Below are 19,472 nucleotides of genomic sequence, written 5' to 3' on the forward strand. Positions count from 1 at the left end.
GTAAAGAACCTACTGTGTATTTTATACAATTATTTTTTATATATAATGGCTTGAATTAAAGTTTAAAATGCAAAAGTCAAGTATAATGCTTCAACTGTACTCTAAACAGAAACATTCATTTCAAACGCGCCCTACTGTTGATTATAAACGCCGTGCCCTTCTGTTTGTGCGATGATAAAACTTTTCAAATGCACTTGCATTGATTAACTCATATTTAGCAAAATAATAGATACGAGGGTCGTTCCAAAAGTAAAGCCTCCTATTTTTTAATTTAAAAAGTTGAAAATCTACGAAGACGGGAGTGGTACCATTAAAATGAGCGACCTTTTGTTCTCCAGAATTTATTTTCTACATAGTCACCATCATTCTTGATGCGCTCGTGACAGAAATTCGATGAAGCATGCTCCTGATTTCAGGGCAGGGATTGTTTTCTTATAAAAAAAATATACGAGCATTATTTTTTATGACGCTCCTCGTATATGCACTTTAAACATTTGAAATATTTGTATTATTTAAACTTAAAAAGTCGGCCAAAAAGGGGAATAACTCTTTATCAAGGGAGATCATTCCGATTAACTTTATACGGCGTTTTGAAAAACAAGTTTTCTCCTATTAAAAAGTGTCTGCCGTTCCATCTGCACCGAAAAGAATTCTTGTGTACCTTAAACATGCCAGTCGTGATAAAAAGCCAGTCTTGGCTAAGTTCACACAGGTAAATGATTATTTATCTCACCCAGATAGGTTAAATTTCAAACTGTTTAATTAGAGGTTAATTGCTTTCTTCTTAAGACATCACATACATATCGCTACAGACGTTTTGTATAGTTAGTTTTTTTTTCCTCCTAAAAAATACTGTTTTTCGAAAACCATCTTCTGAAAATCTTATACTGAAATCACTTTCTATTCGTTAATTTAATTAAATTCGAATGTCAAAGTTCATCGCCAGATAATATTTTTTATTTGTTTTATACATAGAAGCGGCGCCAATTATGTATTCGTGGCGGTGCAAGATTTAAAAAAAGTTAAACCTTTAAATCATTAGAAAGAAAGTATTGAGGGAGGCGGCGGTCATTTTCTTTTTGTTTTTTGTTTTTTTCACCTCTAGTTTTCTCAGTATTTTGTAGCGGTGACAAATAAAATTGTCCACCGTAAAAATTGTGCCGTCATTATGACGTTTTATTGTGTATACTAGCGGTTCAGTTCAGCCAGGCTTTGCTCGGGCCCTACTGTTCATAACTTTATATGCATATGTATATATATATTAAAAAGTTTGACTAACCTACATCTAAAATTTCAAGTGTTTAGACCCAAAATTGGCGGAGGAGTTTGGTAGAGTCTGCAAAGGTCAACTCTTTCAACTTTGACCTGTTAGCAGCCAAATTTTCGTCCAAAAAAGTAATTAAAATCTTGCTGCATGTTTGAATACCCGTTATATAAAATTTAGATGTTTAGATCCAAAATTTGCGGAATAGTTTGCTAGAGATTGCAAAGATGAAATCTTTTGAATGTTAACCACTTGGCAGCCAAATTTGCGGCCAAAACCCGATTAAAAAGCTTGCCCCATGTCTGAATAAACTTTATGTAAAATTTCAAGTGTTTAGACCCAAAATTGGCGGAGGAGTTTGGTAGAGTTTTCAAAGATCAAATTGGTGAACTTTGACCCTTTGACAGCCAAATTTCTGGCCGAAAACCGATTAAAAAGATTTTCCCAAATCTCAATACCCTTTATGTCAAATCTCAAGTCTGTAGACTGAAAATTGACAGAGTAGTTTGGTAGGGAAATGTACACACACAGACACACACATACAGACATACAATTTCACTTTTATAGATATAATATATAGATTAATAACCAAAATATTGACACACCTGCTCTCATAAGATCACCAATGTTAAGCAATGTTGAGCCTCATCGGTACTAAAATGAGTGACCATTTGGGAATTCCAGGTGCTGTATGTGTGCTCCACTTATCTCAGCATTGATTCTAGTCGTCTAGTACTTCTCATTGCAACTGGACTCAACCAATGCCGATTCAGGAAAGGTGTGGTTGGAGATTGTGCTACCCTTGCAGAGGATATCTATTATCTTTCAAGACTGAACAGGGACATCGAATAACCAAGATAATCAAAACAACCTCAGACTCCTATACTTTTAGGAGTAAGTTAACTTTCAAAAGATTCCAGTGATTCTAAATGATTCCAGGAGATTATCAGAAGATTCTAAGAATACATATATTTGGTGTTTCACTATTTTAAGGAGTCACTAGTTTTGGAGGGTTTCTATAGGAATTTGGATTTAGGCATAGGTGTTTTGAGGATGAACCTGTTTCAGAGAAATATTTTCAGTGAAAAAGGTTTTTAGGTTTATAATTAAATGTGAGAAAATGAGAGACATGTTATACGAAAGACACAAGCAAAAGAAATATTTTATATATGTTTAAAATGGAAGTTTACATCAATAGGAAATTGTAAATTTTTTTTTTTTTTACAATTTTTTTTACAAAGGAGTCACCACTTATCAAGGCCAGGAGGCTACTTGAGAATAAGGGTTAATGAGATTACAGTGGTCAAGGGGAACATGTCAGTCATCGTTAGTAGCTGAAATTTGGTAAATTGGATTACTTAAGAGGATTGCTCCTCAAGAATTTGTTCACATTGGACTTGAAGACAACCGTATTGTAGTCAGTTGGAAAGCAGGAAAACGGAACAAAGTTCCACAGGTGTGCAGTTCTAAGAAAGAAGCTTTGTTTATAGAATGTACATTTATGTTTAGGCACAGATAAAGAGTGGGGGAAATTATTGATGGTGGCTTCAGATAGACGAGTGTTTTTCATGAAAGTCAGGCCAGGAGGAACCATAGATTGGAACTCAGACAAGCACTTGCCATGAAAATAATGATAAAGCAGAGACAGACTCGCAACATCTCTTCTATGGGAAGAGAAAAGGGCATCTCCACTAGGTTACGAAGTCTATTTTGAACTCTGTCAAGGCAGGATAAGCTGCTTCTAGCAGCTCCTACCCAGATGTGGCAACAGTACTCCATCCTTGGATGCACTTGGCTCTTATACAGGTAGAGAATTGCAACAACAGTGAAATATCTACTGGAACAGTAGAATGATCCCACCATTTTCCCAGTAGCCCTGGCAATGGATTTGATGTACGTGTTCCATCTCAGACCAGGAGTAAAGGTGAAGCCCAGAAGTTTGTCAAAACATTGAGCCTCCTCAAGATGAGAGCCATTCATTTCAATTGATGCCAGACGGGGGATCAGAGCATTGATGATTAAAAGATAGAAATTTTGTCTTAGATGCATTTAAATTAACCAGCCACTTTTTCCCCCATTGCACTACGTGCTCAAGATTAGAGGAGAGAGAATCAGAGATTTTAGAGTCCTTGTAAAATAAGGTGGATTCTTTAGCTGAGATATTTAAGAAGAATAAATACTTAAAGACATTGCATTTAATTTCTCCGCTCAGTTTTACAAATTATATTTCATTAAAAGTTATTAATAATTGTCAATGTTCATTTGCTTTCATATTAGAAAGAAAGTTCAGTGAGAAAGTTTAGAAATATTTTAATGAATAAATTGGTTTTAAATGAGCAATGACAACAAAGGGATGTGTGTGTATGTGTGTGTTGCGCTTTGTAAGTGTTAGCCGAGGCATTGCTCAAGGCTCAAGAGAGAGGTGTTGAGGGAACATTGGTCTGTGGCTTCGGCTCAACTGGTTATTGATGAAATATTTGGCTTTTTATAGCATTGAAGGTGGATTGAAAATGACAATTTTGATAAAATTGAGAAATGCATCTAATTGGCTTAGAATGTTTTTATTTGTTTTTATTAATTCAGACGAGAGTATGTGTTGAACTATCTGCATGGACACAAGTTTAAGCATTTTCATTTTGGCCGCTGAGGTGTAAACACTGGTGGCCACATATCTTTAGCTTTTGTTAGAAGTATATTAAAATCTTTAGACTAAATTTGTAGAACAATTTCCATTGAATACATTTGTAGAACAATTTCCATTAAATATATTGGAAAATATACACAAACTAAATTTCCTTTGATTAAAAAAAAAAAAAAATCAAAAGATTGACAACAAAAAGATACATTACTAAATGAACATATGAGGGGTGTTCCAAAGGTAAAGCTAAAACGTTGATGGGAGTGGTACCATAAATGAGCGACCTTTTGTGCCCCATAATTTATTCTTCTACCATTTTCAATGCAATTTTGCCAGCTTCTTTAGATGCCTTGGTTGTAAAAGTCCAAAGCACACGTTATCACTTACATCTCTGAAGCTACTCTGAAATCGACAAACCCATCTTCTTACTTTGCTAACATCAACTACATCGGTTTCATGAACATTCAACAAGCGCCAGTGAATGTTGATCAATTCAATTTTTTTCTACATGGAGGAATTCCATGACTTCTCTTTGCACGTCCTTGACAGGGGCTGCTTTCATAGTCTTATATCGGTTAATAAACTAACCTTGTTTTTCCTTCCATACTATGTTTTTCATTTACTATCAATATATAGAAGTACATCCTGCATCTCTAAAAGACTTTTGTTTTCATTCAGTGCTACATTTTTATTATTAATATATATATATATATATATATATATATATAAGAACAAGTAGTTGATAAACATGTTAAAAAACAATTTGAAAAAGAGTTAAAAACATTTTTAATTTTAAAAACGAAACACAAAATAAGTGGATAGTCTTTAATATGCAGAGTTTTGAAGAAATACTTTCCTTCTCGTCAGAGGGTAGGATTTAGTAAAATGCGGGATTGGATTTTGCTTGCAAAAGTATTTGATGAAACTACAAGTAAGTCATAGATCTTACTTGATAACAAATAGTGAAGCAGAGGGAATATGGTGAAGAAAAAGGTGATTTCATGTGAATGGGTAGTCTGGTGACAGGTAAAATATCCAATAACGGTAAAATCCAAAAATAAAATCCAAAAAAGTTGGTTAAGTTTCCATTTCCACAAGTAAAATCCAAGGGAAGCGCGTGATTAGAAGATGGTCTAAAGTAATCCAAAAGGCAGAAATCCGTGGAATAATTCACAAATGGGGGCAAGGAAAAGGCAATGAGTTTAAATAATATTATTAAAAGGAAGATAAGATGTGCATAGAAAAAAGAATTTAAAACGACCATCAAGGCTGGGCTAATTTTGGGAGAATGAGTGAAGAAGAAGAAAAAAAATTGAATTGTGATTGAGTTAATTTTAGAATAGAAAAGCCAATGTCAAAATGATCCAGACAAGATCACGTTGAAAAGGTGCCAAAATTTAAAGCAAAAAAATGGGGTCAAATGAAATATACAAGTTATTACTTAAGAATTAAATCATCAGCAGGAGTTATTAAAGGAAGCAAATGAATTATTAAATATATATATATATATATATATATATATATATATATATATATATATATATTAAGTAATGTGATTTATAATTTAAAAGTTTTAAAATTTTTAAAATTTAAAAATCAAAATTTAATTAAATTAAAAATCAGTTTCATAAGAAGGAACAACAACAAAGTCAATTATCTGTACGATCGTTTCGGAAATCCGTGCTTTTTATTTGTGGTATACATGAAGTCACGTAGAATAATTATACATAGTTTTTTTGGTAAGCACGGTCTCCTCATCAGCAAATTTAGGAGGATTTCTATTGAATTGAAAAGACACCAAAAATAAACCTAGCATTAAAAGTAAGGCAGATGAATCTGAAAAATTGAAGTAAAAGGTTTGGATATAAAATTTATAAGAAAATTAATAAGGAAATTGGTATAGGTTAGAGATAGAAATGAGTAGAAAAAATATATATATTTTTGAATTTACATAATAAATTTGATTTAAAAATATATATATATATAATTACCTTTTGCTTACCAAAAAAACTATGTATAATTATTCTACGTGACTTCATGTATACCACAAATAAAAAGCACGGATTTCCGAAACGATCGTACAGATAATTGACTTTGTTGTTGTTCCTTCTTATGAAACTGATTTTTAATTTAATTAAATTTTGATTTTTAAATTTTAAAAATTTTAAAACTTTTAAATTATAAATCACATTACTTAATATTGAATTAGCTCTAGGACATTTAACTATCGAGCTTATTATATATCTAAATTACAACGAGCATTTCCTGTATTTTAATTAAACTAGTAATTTCACTATTACATTAAAATACACTTAGCTCTTTAGACTATTATTCTAATCTCCTTTATATATATATATATATATATATATATATGTATGACTCAGGATACTGAGGTTCTTCTCTGACAATCAGGATCAAATCATAAACAGGCAGAATAATAAGTTGATCTGCAAAGACACCGAAGAGGTTCCCGTTATGAAGCATGCAAAGTTTTCTCGTTTCCATTATGCTTTTGACATCATCTTCAGTGAGGGGATTATCATGCCTCTATTTTTCTTTCAAAAGAGCCTGAGAGTCACTGCTTAGATTTACTAAGAAGTGATAAGGAGTATGGTAAATCCTGGATTGATGAAATCGCCACCAGACGCTTCTACATCTTCCAACGGGAGTCAGCTTGTGTACACAAGACCAAGACGACCCAGGTGTGGCTGCTCAACAAGGTTCTTCACCACTGATTGCTGAACTTATGGCAGCCCTCCTCACCCAACTGCTATCCCTTTGACTATTTCTTCTTCCCGGGTATGATTGAGATCAAAAGCAACAAGTATGCTCACAACGCAGTTGAGTCTCTAAAGAATGCCATCACGTTCTTTATTAGAGACAACCATGGTCGCCAAAGTGTGTAACTCATTTTCCCCTGTCTTGTGATGGTTTTCTCCTCTGTCAGCGCTTACATTGAAAAATAATGTAGTTTGTAACTGTTTCCAAATAAAATTTTGGGTCTTTGTATTTTTATTTCTTATTCCGTTTTTTTTTTATGTGCATGATTTGCTGCAACAGTCTGTGTATATCTATCTATATATAAAAGTGAAAGTGTGTGTGTGTGTCTGTCTGTGTACATTTCCGGACACAATAACTCTAAATTTTCAGTCTACAGACTTGAAATTTGATATGCAGGGTACTGAGATTTGGGAAAATCTTTGTAATCCATTTTCGGCCATAAATCTGGCTGTTAAGAGGTCAAAGTTCAACGATTTGACCTTTGAGAATTCTACCAAACTCCTCCGCCAATTTTGGATATAAACAGTTGAAATTTTAGATATAGGTTCCTTGGACATGTATCTAACTTAATTACTTGATTTGAGCCCAAAACAATAAATGTCAAGGGGTCATAATAGGGGTCGAAAATTTTAGCTACTAATATATAAATGTATGTACGTATGTTTGCATGTCTGCCTAAAACATTTGGCAGAGGCGACTGATTTTCACAAAATCAGTACTGTTTTGAAGCTCGACCCTTCAGACGACAAATACCGAAAAATTAGCTAAAAACATTAATTTCTTCACTCTCAACATGGCACTTTTCTACAGGGAGGGATCGCTTTTTTCACCGATATTTTCGAAAGTCATCCCCTCTTTTCGATTGTCTAGCCTTAATTTAAACCTATGTCAGTTCTGGTTTGGTGGTGGTCATAACAGCAAAGACGTCATGTTTTTTTCCCCCATTTTTTTTCTCCTTCACGGTACGAGTTCGAGCCTTCGCGGTACAGGTTCCTACTATCACTTTTTTTTTTTTGCTCAACACACACCTCCAAACACCCGGGAAACGCCGGACACCCATGCTAGTATGTATATATATCTATATATACTTTTTTTTCAGTGTATTTTAGATTATTTTGGTGAATCCGGGTTGACTACTTCGGTTCAAGGCTACTTGCAAGATAACTGTTTTGTTATGACAAATGAGATAGACCCTCATACAACACCACTCATACTAAAGGTCAGTATATATAAATGAGGCGACCTTGCATATTCACCAATCTAAACGACTTCCAGTTTTGAAACTCGTCGAACGTAAGCAATGTTATTTAATTTGAGGCACCCACTATATTATATTACTTTACTGAATTTTTTTTTTCAGCAATATCATCTATTGGATTCGTTTTTATTATGTAGCGGATAAATGTACATTTTCTTTTCATTAATTTAAATTATTAGATATGAAAATTTCATCTTTTTTTTAATCATGTTAAGCAAACATTAATTTATTTTCTTTTACATTTATTTAAATCAATTCATATTAAAAAAATATCTTACTACCAGTATATTTTTTTGCTGTAAATATTTTGCTGTAAATAAACATATTGTAATAAAAATAATCAGTTTCTGGATATTATTATGTTTTCACCAACATTTTCATTGGGGTATTCAGATTAAGTGACGTTGTTTACTTCTGTTGAGTTTCAAAACGGAAGTCACTTGTATTTGTAAATATGCAAGATCCCCATTAATTAATCAAAAATTTTTATTTAAAAGGTATTAACTCTGAACCAGCCCATTATGTAATTTAGCTCATTTAGCATAAAATTTAAAGTGTTTGCTAATGGACTGGGAAGAGCGAGGTTCGAGTTATACAAAAAACTCAGAAAATGGTATTTGATGCCTCCTTGTTAAGTATTCAGCATTATAAATCCACCTACCTCCTCCAATCAAGACTTGAAAGAAATATACACATTATAACTATATTGTCCTGGTACCCTTCGTAACTGGATGATACACTCATAGACATTTAGTTTTCTATTTCCTGATTCCAAAAAACTAATTTCTCCCTTCTAAAATTCCGGCAATTCTAATTGGCTGAGAGCTGAAAAATCGATTATTCCTGATTACACACCTTATTACAAAAACGAATGCATGAGATCTTTATAAATATGGCAGCTCTCTCTACACAAAGCAATAGTTCTATGAATATATAACCAAATACAAAAATATTAACAGCTCCTAATCATATATTTACATACTTAAATGCTCACAGTTAACTGCACACCTATTATTACCACACAACTACCTCCACCTTACAAAAGGCAATCCTTGAAACAAAAACATAACATTTATAGATAGCATTGTTGTTTTTTTTTGCTTTTGAATCTCCTTAATAAAACGGCAGCAATGCTTTTTTTGTTTTTCTTTTAGTTTGTTTTATAACAGGCCATTTCCTTTTTTTATATGTTTTTATTTATATTTTTTCTGTACCTATGCACACATTAACATCACGCAGATATCCCCCCTCCCCCCCCAAAAAATTAAAAAAAAACCCTGAAACATAACATTAATATTTTCTTTAAAATGACGGCTTTTTTTTCTTTTGATTCATAGTATTTGTGTGTCAGGGTCCTTACAGCAATTATCAAAGTTAAATTTGAAGCAAATATTTTGACAACCTCCCTCAAACTCACAGGATGAAGTGTATATTCCGAGAGCCATTCTTAACACTGGCATTCTTAACATAAGAAGGTTGAGAGTTGGGCAGCAACAACAACTGTACTTTATTGTTTTTTATGAGAGGGGCATGTTTGATTATAGATCCAGCTACAGACTTTCTTTTAAAATGACGACTTTTATAGATTTTCCGATATGCTGCTTAAAATTTCATTTATATTTGGCGGATGCAGATAGTTTTCACAATATAAAGCCCTGTATTATGCACTTTAAATTACTGGCCGCCAGATTAGTATGCATAGGTAGAAAAATCTAATTATATCCGACCGACACTGCCACCCCCAAATTTCTTTGTTGGTTTATAGTATTTGCATGTGGAGATCCTCACAGCAATTATCAAGGTTAAATTTGTGGCAGATAATACATGAAACCACTTGATATAAAGAACAAAAAATATTTCTAGGATGCCAAAACTAGACAATTATGTGTGAGTTGTATGAATTCTGACTCAGAAAACAGCAATTATTTTCCCCTTGTCAGAAACATCACTCGTGGAATATGAGGACTAAAGGACAAATTTTCAGTAAATTTGAAACTATGTATTATCACTGTGAAAAACATGTTCATTTGTAAAATTTATGAAAAATCAAATTCTTACTGTTTTTTTTTTTTTTAATCATTAAAAATTGAATTTTTAATAAAAATACAAGTTTTTTTATCCAATTTATAATTTTTAATAAATTCTGACATAATTACTTTTGGTTCAGGGCATTATCTTTGTGCCATCATTTATTAACACTTTGATAATTTCTATTAGTGTATTATGTTACATGGACTATAATGGCAGAACATGAGCGAAAGCTCAATGGCTTCGAAATAGAATGTTTCCTTGGAGTAACTTTGCAAATGCAAATTTCAGAAAAAATACCTTATATTAACAGCTCCATCAACAACGTTATTAAAAAAAGTGGCCATGCTGCCAGACTTCAGCTATGTAAAGAAATCATATCACAAAGATTTCATTAAAAAAAGATCCAGAGGACGATTGTCAAAGAGACATGCTGATTAGATAATGATTTAGATTTGCATGCCTCTCCTGATAGCTGAAAGATTGGCCTGAGATCATGGTAAGTGGTGGAATTTTGTTTTCAAGCATGTGGTGAAGCTCTGTCAATTATGCAAATAAGTTCAGTCAATCTTCTCTTAACCTTAATTCTTTTCTTTTATTATTTCTTTTCTTCAATTCAAAAATGTCTAAAAATGCGTAATATTTTCAAAGTTTTTTCTGAATAAGATTAACAATTAGGTATGTTTAACTAGTTAACAGCACAAAAAATATAAATCCACAACAAACGACTATTACCAAAGGCAAGATGTATTACTCTTCTGTTTACTTGGATCAGTTTTTTTGTGTTTTTTAAACCGTTTTTTTTTTTTTTTTTTGTTAAGCTTAATACACTGATAGTGTTGTAGCAGTCTTAGTCTAGGACTTATTTTCTTGCATGGAGAAATATCTGCTAAGTGATTTGGCTACACATTGACCAACCAGCTTGCAGGACATACTAATTTCATCTGTCCCTTGAAGAACTTCTTCAGCCCCTTTGGGAATCACAGTCGGAAAGTAATGTCTCTGTTTGATGGATGCTTCAGCAATGATGATCTTCACATGAAGATAACTGTTGACTGATCTGTGAACCTTCTTTTCTTCGCGTGGACATCATCATACGTTCTTCCAATTAAATCTTTCTGTCGTTGTAATAAAAGAGATTTTGTTTTCTTCCCATGCAAAATTTTTCCGTTTACTACTAATATGGATCTCACATTTCTATAGTATCAACTCTGTGAAGTTAGAGCGAGAGAAAAAAAAGATGGCTGACATTAGAAGATCACGTGGGATCTCGATAATCGCTCAAAATTCAAAAATTACACAACTCCATTAAACTGATTCATTGAAAGATTTTGAAAAATAACTTTTTCAAAATCTTTCAAGATCAAGTGAGTAAAATTATCTGCCTTGCATTAAGATTTAATGTTTTCTTAATTCATAATAATTCAATAACTACATTGCAAAAAATTTTTCTATATATCAGGATTTTTGATGTTGGATTCTGCACATCTTTCTGACTCTCTCATCTCTGACAAGGAGAAAGTATTGCAATGGTTGGAAAAATGGCTTGTTACTTTTAACACCTCATGAACCAAGCTTTTCTCTTTTCACCACCAATGCTCAGACCCTCACTTCCCCCCAGTCAAAATGAATTGCTTTCTCCTCATGGAAACCCCTTTCTTTGATAAATTTGCATTCCACTGATGTTCACCTCAGACTCAAAATGAGACACCAAATCTGTTGCTAAGGTTGGTAGAAAAATGGTTGAATCATTCTTACACTCTAGAAAGTACCAGACTACAAATGCAATCCTTTACCTGTATAAAAGCCAGATTCACCCTAGAATAGAGCACTGCTGTCATATCTGAAGAGGTGCTATTCAGAGCATTCTTTCTTGTTTTGACAAACTACAAAATTAACTTTGCAATCTAATGGAGAATGATCTCTTCTTGTCCCTGCACAGTCTTTCACAAAGTGATGCTGATAACCTGTTTTTAGTGCATTGTTATGTCCACAGTAGATACTGAGCTCTAATCCCTGCCCTGACCGCTCTTCTGTAAAACACCCACAGTAAGAACTCGTCTGACTACGATCACAGCAATGAACTTTCTTTTCTCTCTTTCAGTATCAAAAACCATATGGAACTTTCATGAACATTTCTTTTCTGAACATCCACTATGAAACACAATACATTTATCATGCAATACATTCTTATGAATGTCTGAAAGAAGACCTTCAGTGATGCACTTCCCTCATTGCCAATTTCGGTTTTGCATGACACTGACTCAAACAGCAACCAAGATCTGACTCCAGGCGTGCCAGACTGTCTCCTTGAAAGCTATCAGCTACATGTGCCGACATTGCAAAAAAACTGTTCTGAATATCTATGGCCTTTCTTTTAAATGATATGACAGCAGACATAATGCTGACATATTAGTAAAAACTAGCAGGACCCGTTAACTGACGTTTCCTGATGTAAACATGCCTCCTCCCTCTTATGGAAAAATTAAAGTACGGTTGTTGTTGTTGGTGTTGTTGTTACCCAACCCCCATCCTCCTCATGTTAAGAAAGGCTTTTGGAATAGACACCCAATTTTGGTAGTGGGGGTGGCTGTCAAAATATCTATCACAAATTTAACCTTGATAATCAGTGTGAAGATCTCCACATGCAAATACTATAAACCAACAAAGAAATTTGAGGGTGGCAGTGTTGGTCGGATATAATTAGATTTTTCATAAAAGCAAAGCGAATTTTATATTAGTATGTTAGCCATTCAAATTATTATTAAATGTGTTTGAATAACATTGCAAAAATATCTGATGTTTAGTGATTTTTATCTCTTTTCTCTTGAGTAGAAATCGCCTTTGACATGGGTTATTTTTTAAAGGCTCTGAAACAATAAACATGAGCACCATAGAATTTTTCCTTTGTAACAATTTAAATCTATCCTCAGGATCATCATCATATTTGGTTTAAAATGTATTAGAAATGCTGACATGGGTTAGTTTTTTTAAAATTAACCCATTTATGTTAGACCTTTATTCATCCCTCTCAAATCCATCTTTATCAATTCCTCCCATGTTTTTCTTTGACTTTCCCCTCTCAACCAATCCTGCAAATCCAACTCTTCTACATCTACTAATCCAAAAGTTTTCATTCATTCTTTCAATGTAACCAAATCAGCAGTCTCCTGTTCTTCACGCATCTTCCTATACAGTTTATATTTAATCTTCTTTTGAGATCATCACATAACACTGTACAGACTCCATTTCCATACATTATCACACTGCATACACATACTTGAGGTATTGTCTTTCCTTCGTAAATTGTGAAAATACTCACCAAAATTTTATTAAAAACGTGAAACAACTCCAGTATATTTATCAAGCTAAAAATATAGAACTGATGGAGTTTAGTTTTTAAATTGATTCTCATCATTTCTTGTCTTCCATTTTCAACAGCATCCCTCTTTCTGTCCTATTCATTCGTTGACGACAAGTGTCTTACTTCCAAATGAGGTCCTAAATCGTGGCATCGATGTTGGAGTAGCTGTCATTTTAGAGAGTATGGACAATAAAGTCTTACTTTCACGCAGAGCCAAGCATCTACGTATATTTCCTGGACTCTGGGTACCACCAGGTAAGTACCTGTTTTTATCCATACTAGCAAGATCCCATGGATATATCACGATGTTTTCTACATCAATTTATATAATTTGTTGTTAATAATAATATTTCTTTTGAATTAATAAGTGCCTGTCAGGGTCAATACTATTAAAAAAGAAAATATTTCTCCATTCAAATTTTTTTAAAGTCATTTCCAGCAGAATATTCTTTAAATAAATATAATGAACATGCCTCTTCTTTTTTAAACATTGTAATAATCAATTTTTTTAAAAACAATAAATATTGTCTTATTACTATAAAAATCATTAATGATTCAAGAGTCCCTTAAACCTTTTGGGTCTTAAGTCCTCCACTGCATTGCTGAACATTACACCAGTTACCAGTTACCTCCATCTCTGTCGGTCAAGGGCAAAGGTTTGTATTATGACAAAGCTCTCTCTCGTCTACTTCACAATGTTGTCCATTTCTTTCTCTTCTTGTAGCTTCCACCCTACATTGTCCCCTGGAGAATTGTTTTTGCTAGAGTACTGGCTTTCATCACATACCTATACCATCAAAGTCTTTTTTTTTTTAAGATAGAATTTGTTTAAAACGTTTCTGTTGTGACCCTAGAAAAGGGTCGTGAAGAAAGACTCAAACAATGGGTTTAGGTAGAAAAGAATATATTGTATAAGAAAGTGAATACAAAGAAAGGTTGTTGGTATTTTCTGACTATTAGTTAGACAGTCTGTAATCTCGCCTTGTGTTGCAGTAATTCCTCATGACAGTATTAAAATCACGATTTTTATAATAATTAGAAGAGTCCATTATGAGTAAATGGGTTTTTGTGTAGGATCGCAGTTGTACGCATTACTTCATTTGTGATATAATTCACAGTCAATACTTTTTTTACACATTCCATTTCAACTTCTTGAGATTTTCTTTACAGCTCTCGTGTTAGTGTTCATGTTCCACAGGCATATAAAAAGATCAGTAGGACATATAATTCTTAACTAAATATTCTTCAAATCAACCAAAATGAATGTTACTTTTTCAAATGAAGTTCATGGAATTATAAAATTCGATTTTGGAACAATTTATTTTAAAATGTGTAAAGTCGGATTTTTTTATCACTAATCATCATTTTTGCTGATTGGACGATCACATTGTTTTAAATAAGTGTGAAAGGTGATAACATACAAACATGAAATGTCTCAGCATATTATATAGATTACAAACTCTCAGAAGTCCAGGTTGTTTGTTTATTTTACAGCATATCAACTCTTTTTGAATTATTCAATTCCAACTTCAGTTATTTTAGTAAAAAATTATTTGTTTGAAGTTCTTTATATTTTCAAATATTTATTCATAGAGTTTGGTTTAGTTGTTTTATTTACAGAATATCAACCTTTTCAAGTTATTTAATGTTGGAAATTGGTAAAAGTTTTTATGTTTCAACTTCTTTATATTTTCAAATATTTATTCATGGTGTTTAGTTTAATCGTTTTGCAGAGAAAAATTGATGTTTTTGCTTTGAGACTTGCAGAGCATGATGAATTTTTGCAAAGGAAAAGGAAAAATAAACAATAGCATCAATATTTGGTGAATTTTAGACCAGGAAACCGATGTCTTCAGACAGCCCAATCTGGTAGCATCAAATCAAAAGTGCAGGTACAAGACCTTGAAAACCGCATAGGTGAAACTTTTCGGTCATCATCTCCATTGTCAATCATTTTCTTGCTTCATACTCCTTGCTCTGGATTTAAACAATTCCCTGCTTTCATGGCAGTGGATGTAGTCCCTTAACAAACTGCATCGCCCATAATCACATAACAAAAGAGGCGTCCATGTATAGTAAAAGCGATCATGTCACTTACACTAGGGAAAGGCTCTCCTCAATACACTCCATTCATGTAGTAACTTCAAAGCAACCACTTTCATCTGTGGCTTATTCAGAGATGTAATATAACAGGTTCAGTCGTTTCTTGACATGGTTCTGTTGAGACCTGTTGACTTTTATTGATGCGATAATAATCAAGGTTATCATTGACCAAGTGGCCGGCCTCATACACCATCACACTCGATGCTGCAATTTCACTTTCTTCAGAACTACTCACCACATGAGGATACAATTTAGGAGACCCAGAAAAGAACATTAAAAAAGAAGAGTTATGTCCCTTGCACTAAAAGAAGCCAGATTTATGGCCCTTGTTGAGAGTAGCCATGGCACTTTGGAAGATAGACAAAAAAAAAGTGTCTCCATCACAAGCTTTAATCATTATACATCCAATGTCTTTTCATTGATATTAATATGTCAGTTTGTTTAATAAATTCGCTAAAGATTATACTTTGTCTTTTGATCATTTTAAGTGCTTATTAAACCGATAATGTGTATTGTCAAGATGTAACAAATGCAAGCAGAAATTGCTAACATAATAAACAACCCATCCGTGTAAACTGTTTGAGATGATCTATAACCGTATCTGTTTCCCATTTATTAACTCTTCTGCTAGACTCATATCTCCTTTTTCATATATCCCTAAGCTTCATCAATGCCTTCCACTTCATACATGTAAAATTTAGCTGGAGTAGTTGCAGTACAGACACCATTTTTCGGTGTGATATCTATATAATAATAATATGTTGAGACAATTTCAGGTTCATACTTATGTTGTCACCTTTCACCCCTTTTGTAAAAGATGGGACTGCCCGATTGCTGAAGATTCGATGCAAAAAAAATGAAATGAAAAAATATTTACTTGATTTTGCTGGAACAACTGCTAATCTCGGTCAGTGCAATGGTTGCCACAAGATAGACCAGAGAGTAGATCTCAGGTTTTTACATCAAACTTTTTCATTCTCTTAGATGCATGTCCGAACTAAAACTGAGAATGCATCTCTTAGAGTAAATTAACCATGTACCTAGATACGAAGCTGGAAATTTATATGTCTCGGTGTGTATATACAATGTCTAGCATTCCAAAATGGTCAACTATCTGCTACTGGCCACTCATCATTACTTAACTTCGGTGATCTGGTCAGAACAGGTGTGTCAACATGATTATATTATATATATATATATATATATATATATATATATAGAGAGAGAGAGAGAGAGTCATCCACATACAGTATTGTTTCACTGTCATCAGTGTGGTTAAACCAGCACCTTTCCCTAGCCAGGAATTTAACCTACAATCATCGTGTTGATAGTTGGCAATTCAAACCTCCAGCCCATGGGATCAGTGCTTGCAAATAACTTCATCAAATGTCCAATACATACATAAATATATATATATATATATATATATATTTATATATATATATATATATATATATATTTATGTATGTATGTACGTATATATCCAGTCACACAAAAAATAGCAAGTAAAAAAACTGTGAAATGTTTCCATTTAAAGTAATTGTGGAATTGAGAAAACGAATCGATTTTCATTTTTTTTTTCTGTTTTCTATACCAATTTATACGTTTTTTCTATCTTTTATTCCTTTTGTAATTGCACTGACACAGACATTATTTCATATAAATATTTGTGTGAATAATAATGAAAATTTCTCATCAATAAAATATAGAGAAATCTTTTACTTTTGTCTAATATTTACTTGCAGGCGGCCATCTAGAACATGAAGAAACAGTAAGTAATTACAGAATTAAATTAAAGAAACAGTAAGTAATGCAATCAAGTTCTTCAACAATGTGCATCGGAAATTAAATAAAAAAACCCAAAGCAAAAAACTTCTGTAACTAAAATTCAAGCATGTATCTTATTTCCTATCATTGTTGCAATTTTTTTTTTTAAACATATTTACCCCAGACAAGGCCCATTGGCACTAAGATGTAAAGTATTACTGTAAATAAGGCACCATGCCTACAGGGACATTTTAAGTAGGAAGTTGCACAGCAGAATGTCTGTTCACATTACATTAAAATTTCTGCATACTAGTACAGTCAGGAAAGCAGAAAACAGGGAGGAGATTCCAAAGTCTACTAGTTCCAGGGGAGAAACTTTCACAGTAGAAGTCTCTCCAGCACTGGGAAACCTTTAATGTAAAAGCATGGGATTTTACTGCTTGCTGGGTTAGGGATGAGTATTTACATTGAAGAGGCACCAGTACTATGACTTCATTGAGGCACACTTCTTTAAAGTAAACGAGCACAAGGATGCTACATTTCAGCAATGGGATAGGGGGTTGAGTTCGGTTGAGTGTTAAGATCTATTAAAGATGTTTTTTTTGTGACCTTGTCTAATAGAGAGTATATTTAAACTATAGCAGTTATATTTTGATAGATTTTATATGTAAGCTTATGTTTGTAAGGGTAGTGATGTGATTTATTATCCAATATAAACACTTTGTGTTGAATGTACATTCGTTGAACTATTTATAGTTTTCCCATAAGCTAACTGAATTAAAGACATCAACAAAAACGGCTGCATCGTTAATACACCCTGTTCAACTCACCATTAGCTTGGAACCCTTACCTAATATTTGACGTCAAATCTTTTCATAACCTTTATTTTCTGTTAAATGATGCTGTAAAATAAAGCTGATGAAATGATAGAATAAGAGTTTGCCAGTAATTTACTTTTTTAAATGATATCGCCTTTCTACAAATCCATTTGTTATATATTCGTTGCAGTCGGTCATTCAAATGTGATTTTCAGTCGATATAATTACTAAATCTAATTTTGTTACTGGTCTATGATATATACACACTGACAGTAAGTAAAACACAACACAGCTGATCTATAAAATAATATTTTCTTTTTATTTCACACCGACAAGCAGTTTTGGATTTAAAGTTAAAACTAATGTTTTAACACCTGAAAGCACATGGGGTTAGTGTGAATGTTGGTGATGAAGAAAATGTGTCAGCTTTTCTTTCTCTTTGATCGACTGCCCCACTTTCTGTTTATATTGATTTATATAAACATTCTTTCTTCCTGGAAGGTTTAATATTTCCCATTGTCTATTGTCTCAAATTCTTTAACCAATATCCTCTCACATATTTCTGGGTCAAATTATACACTTCAATAGACAATGATGCAAAGTTCTGCATTCCACACATGGAATCCATTTGCATGTGTGCAAGCCATCAAATGCTTCTCTTCCTGGGAATCCAACATATTCAAGTCTGCTGTTGAAGTTTGGAAGAAGAATGTCGAGATAGCCATTTTGTAGCAGAGTTACTGCATCTGTATCCATTCTTATGGCCTTGTTTCATATGAAGAAAAGAGTCACTGTTTTGGTTGAAAGGACAAACTTCTCTACAATTTTAGATCAGTTTTATTCAAACTATTTGATGAACACATAACATGAGAAAGAATTATGGAAACAAATATAAAATAGTTCCACATATATGAACTATAGAAATGGAATAAAGTCTGAGTTTCCTGTCGTTAAGCAAAGCCGTTGCTAGAGACAAGGTGAGAAAAATAACATCTTGTTACATTGACATCGCAAATAGAACAGTTTATAATTTGCAGGAAAAAGGTTTAGGTGGAAACAGAAGTCTCATACTCAAACAGTGTTCATATCATCGAATGTATATATCGTTTCATGAGTTAAGACATTCAGGTGTGCTTCTACCGAATCACATATTAATCTGTGTGTGAGAACATGCAAATCTTTCATCCTCTTTGTCTTTGCAGTCTGTATTCTGCATACTTACAAACCACATGTTGCAATATAACATTACAAACGCAGTAAACTCTACATCAGTCATGGCAATTGTGACAAAGAGTTGTTAAAGAAACTAATGCTTAGAAGTAACCGCCTCAATACAGCAATAACTGACGGTGTCTGCCAGGGTCCGCTATTGGCATCAACTAACAGTAACCTCCTAAAAAAATCACTATTCCTCAGTTAACACAGATAACTGCCCAAAAACAACAATAATT

The 19,472-nt window shown here is 33.1% G+C and overlaps 1 protein-coding gene across 2 annotated transcripts in view; it reads left to right on the plus strand.

The window, feature by feature from the left end:
- Window positions 1-576: 576 nt before the first annotated feature.
- Window positions 577-19,472, plus strand: part of LOC145303565 (m7GpppN-mRNA hydrolase NUDT17-like) — a 34,660-nt gene continuing 15,764 nt past the window's right edge. The window contains exons 1-4 of one of the 2 annotated variants that reach the window (XM_080145076.1): window positions 577-712; window positions 7,783-7,902; window positions 13,411-13,588; window positions 17,182-17,207. In XM_080145076.1, the coding sequence (XP_080001202.1) occupies window positions 7,858-7,902; window positions 13,411-13,588; window positions 17,182-17,207 (249 nt within the window). In that variant the 5' untranslated portion in view covers window positions 577-712; window positions 7,783-7,857. The remainder of the gene's footprint in view (window positions 713-7,782; window positions 7,903-13,410; window positions 13,589-17,181; window positions 17,208-19,472) is intronic. The other variant, XM_080145077.1, reaches the window with a different exon arrangement.

Source organism: Euprymna scolopes, chromosome 19, assembly GCF_053919585.1.
Source record: "Euprymna scolopes isolate OS-2025 chromosome 19, ASM5391958v1, whole genome shotgun sequence".
NCBI lineage: Eukaryota > Metazoa > Mollusca > Cephalopoda > Sepiida > Sepiolidae > Euprymna > Euprymna scolopes.